Raw genomic sequence first — 3839 nt, 5'->3', positions numbered from 1 at the left:
TGTATAATCTTATATAATTATAATGTATTATTAAATATGAAATATAATACGTTTCACTTACTGAATGAACAAATTTCCAAATACTTTTTTCAGATGAAGGCTATGTGCAATGTAGAAGTGAGAAAACTACCATATAACACCCCACACGTGCACCATCATGAAAACGGGGCGTGGAAACTCCTTACTATCACGGTAGGTTAATCACAATGTGTCAAAAAGAGGTGGTTGGTAAGGGATGGGGTGGAACGAGACTATCGAATGAAACACATGGGTGTGTGTGTGTGTGTGTGTGCGTATGTATGTACTGTATGTATATATTTAGAAATGGATTGAAAAACGTGCTTGTACATAATATGATGTTAAAATCGTATCAAACATACTCATCAACGAAAATTTCTTGTTTCAGTTGTACGAAAAGGTGACTCTGGCGGAATATGAACCTACAACATCTCGCTGTCAGGATGAGAATCAGCGAGATGTTGCAGGCTCTGTAAAGTGCTGCCATTTTATCAGTTATTAGTCATATAATGTAACCAAATTATAAATCCCTGCGATGAATGTGTATGATTTAGTACAATCTAGTCGGTAGTATAAGTAATCGATATTATTGTTTGTATTTTTAGGATCTTCTAAAAGAGTACGGCGCTGTTTTCCTTACCAGTCCCAGAGTTCGCTTCAGAACTCCCATCACCTTTCTGCTGCCATTTGTCAAGAAGCACAATGGAATCATTGGTAAAGTGAATCCTAGCCACAAAACTGTAGATGTTACGCATCCCAACGTCTATCGTGTGTTTAATTTAAGCCACGTTGCAAAGACTTACCAAAATGGTTCAATACTTTCAGAAGATGCATTGCTCTTAGTTAACAACTCAGCGATTTATACGACGATGTTAGAACCATTAAGGGCGTGCGCATTAAAATGGAAATGTATTGCGCCCGCTGGAGCAACCAAACGCACAGTGAAACCAGTTGGACGAACGCACACCCATCGGTACGAAATGTCGATTTTTACATTATTAATGTACAGAATCTTTGGTGATAAATGGTCACTGGATACGCATGTACAGGATTTAATGAATAGGACATACGAATTGGTTTCTAGTTCACATGCAAATGATCACCTTTGGGCTCATTTCTGTAACCCACCGAAGAAAGAAGTAAATTGTAAAAAAAATGAAAGTAAATGCTAATATTAAACACAGTAGTATAAATTTTAATATCAGCCCTGCGCAATCACGATAATTGCTATTAAACCAGTATTAGGCTTATATAATGAATTTTGCATATTGTTAGGTATCAAACTATAAGTTTTCGCATTAAAATGGTAAGTATTATTATAAATTTAATAATAGACCAGTAATATTGATATTATTATTACATATTAATTTAATATCAATTAATATTTTTTTTAAAGTTTGAATTATAGAAAACGATATATTCAGATGTAGTAGTACATAGCTATGTTAAGGAATAAATTAAAATATAAACGGAACTACGCATAAAGACACACAGAGACAATGGTTTCACCACATATTGTGTTTGTCTACATAATATTTCATTAGAATACTATTTACAGTATCTCAAAATATGAACTTTTGGGATTATAAAATATTTTATTCAACTGCATTAAGTGTTTTAAACATGCAAAGCAATATATTTTATGTACAATGTAAGTTTCAAATGGAAACTGTATTGTGTTCGTGGCCGTATCAAAATCTGAAACATTGAGACGTACAAATTAATGTAACAGAAAACTCGTTTTCTTTTAGTCATAATAATGAAGTTAACGATTTCGACTCAACTCAGGTGTTTAAAATCTACGTTATTTCCTGAAAATATAATAGACTAGTTGATCGATTGATGAACAGCAAACGCATGCATAATGATGCCCATAAAAATCTCCAAACAAACCTCTGCTCAAATAACCCTATTATGAATAGGAAGTTATCGATATCATAGCATAAACGTTGACTCCACCTACATTTTAATTGCGCATGCATAGTTGTGTTCAGGCCTTGAAAAGTTAAGCTAATTTCAACAGGGCTTCTTATGTCATACGTTGGAATTTTGAAAAGTATACGAAAAGATACACGTACGTTTCATAACAAAATGCATGTGTGTAGGTCTATAATCTAGTGATATTTTTTTAAAGATAGGTTTTATGATACAATTTTGCTCGCATATTAAAGTTTCCCATTTAATTAATAAAAGAGTTAAATTAAAATTATAAAAACGAGCAAAATAAAATCTTGAGTAAGCACCACCTATCAAGACGACGGGTTCATCATCTGCAAGAGCTGGTACGAGTCAACTCCAACTTGCTTTGCTATGTCCGACACATCTAGTCCCCATAAACGCATGTACTGCAAGAAATCCATTTCTTCTCCTACAAAATAAATACAAAATTATGATCGCATCAGTTGATTAATTGAATGGTAAAGTTGTATTTATTTAAAAAACAAAGCCCGGGGCGTTTAATGTTGAGAAGGGTTTTTGTGGGGGTGGGGGTCTTGTATTCAAGGGAAGCGTTTATTCAAGGAAGGCATTTATTTTTGTTGGTGTTATACTCAAATAACCCCTTCAAATGGGTTATTGCGTTATCACAGAGACTTATTTATCCCAACCAGGTTAGAAACAAATTTTCTACTGGAATAGAACATTAATAGACTGTATTGAGAATGATATTGCTTCCATTAAATTTGTTTACAGATATTCAGGGAGCGTTTATTCGAGGAAAAAAATAAACGCCTCGGGGCGTTATTCGAGGAAGACGTTTATTTAAAATGAGGAAGGGGAGTTTATTCGAGGGGCGTTTATTAAAAGCTGGGCGTTTATTCGAATAAATATGGTTATAATATTCTAGCTGGTCGTCAAATTCACATATCAATACTTTAATAACTTTACTACTTGTCACAAACCTGTGTATCGATTCTTGATTTTAGGACACGTAGGGTTATTACAATGCGGACAATCAGCATGGTCTAGCAGATGGTGTTGGCAACGGTTCCTGGAGTTCCGTAGAGATATTCCAACCCCTGGATCGTCGCTAACTACGCCCTGGTTACCAATAGACCTAGGCCTATTGTTGCTATTTTCATCATTATTCTTTTTATTGTTTGAGTTTCCTTCCTTTTTAGTTCTCCTTTTGCGATTATTCTTAAATTGTCTTCTCGATTCTGAAATTAAAATCATAGAATAGGCCTGATTTATTTGTATTAGCGATATAAAGCAATGCAGCTGATTTAATCGTAGCATGTTTTGCGAGAATAAAGTTGGTTTAATTGACCTGTCATACAAAAAGTCGGCTGATCATGACAACTGTAATAAAGAGACATTACAAAAAAAATAAAAAATAAATAAAAACATGTCGCATAGCAACCTATAGACATTAAAAATCTTGATGAAGAATAAGGGTATTCCTGATCATTTGAATAACATGGAAGGAGCTGCAGTAACCCAAGCCCGAGTATAATGATGACGACGACGACAATGATGATGATGATAAGGATAAATGATGATGGATGATGACGATAATGGTGGCGAGGATAAGATATGAGTGTGAATCATCAAGGATAATGTCCGAAAACTTTCCAGTGGGTCCTTCTGGTGGTGAATTGGGCAGTACGGTACACCGGGAGACAATCCCCTACTCTTTTTTGAATAGTGTACTGCGTCCTTTAACATGCACATGGGCCATAATGCACACGAGACCAACGGGTTAAATGTCTCATTCGAAAGACGGTGGGCTTATTAACTTGCATTTCAGCTCTCCAGCTGCCCGTAGGAAAATAATGTATAGAATTTCTAAAGAAACCATTCTATAAAATTTCTACAGCTTT

The 3839-nt window shown here is 34.8% G+C and overlaps 2 protein-coding genes across 7 annotated transcripts in view; one reads left to right on the top strand and one right to left on the bottom strand.

The window, feature by feature from the left end:
• Window positions 1-93: 93 nt before the first annotated feature.
• On the top strand, window positions 94-1252 carry LOC117120103. The gene is made up of 2 exons (XM_033265114.1): window positions 94-192; window positions 624-1252. Exons 1-2 carry the CDS (start codon window positions 94-96, stop codon window positions 1188-1190), a joined length of 666 nt encoding a protein of 221 aa, XP_033121005.1. The 3' UTR covers window positions 1191-1252.
• Window positions 1253-1402: 150 nt separating this feature from the next.
• The window catches only part of LOC117120100 (palmitoleoyl-protein carboxylesterase notum1-like), a 13925-nt gene continuing 11488 nt past the window's right edge, over window positions 1403-3839 (bottom strand). For all 6 annotated transcript variants that reach the window (XM_033265108.1, XM_033265109.1, XM_033265107.1 and 3 more), the window contains 2 exons: window positions 2919-3176; window positions 1403-2386 (listed from right to left, as the gene is read on the bottom strand). In XM_033265108.1, the coding sequence (XP_033120999.1) occupies window positions 2268-2386; window positions 2919-3176 (377 nt within the window). In that variant the 3' untranslated portion in view covers window positions 1403-2267. The remainder of the gene's footprint in view (window positions 2387-2918; window positions 3177-3839) is intronic.

This window comes from Anneissia japonica, unplaced genomic scaffold, assembly GCF_011630105.1.
Source record: "Anneissia japonica isolate Jap-2015-1 unplaced genomic scaffold, ASM1163010v1 scaffold401_len1656234_cov178, whole genome shotgun sequence".
NCBI lineage: Eukaryota > Metazoa > Echinodermata > Crinoidea > Comatulida > Comatulidae > Anneissia > Anneissia japonica.
The sequence above is the reverse complement of the archived record's forward strand: the minus strand, read 5'-3'. Positions and strand labels throughout refer to the sequence as shown.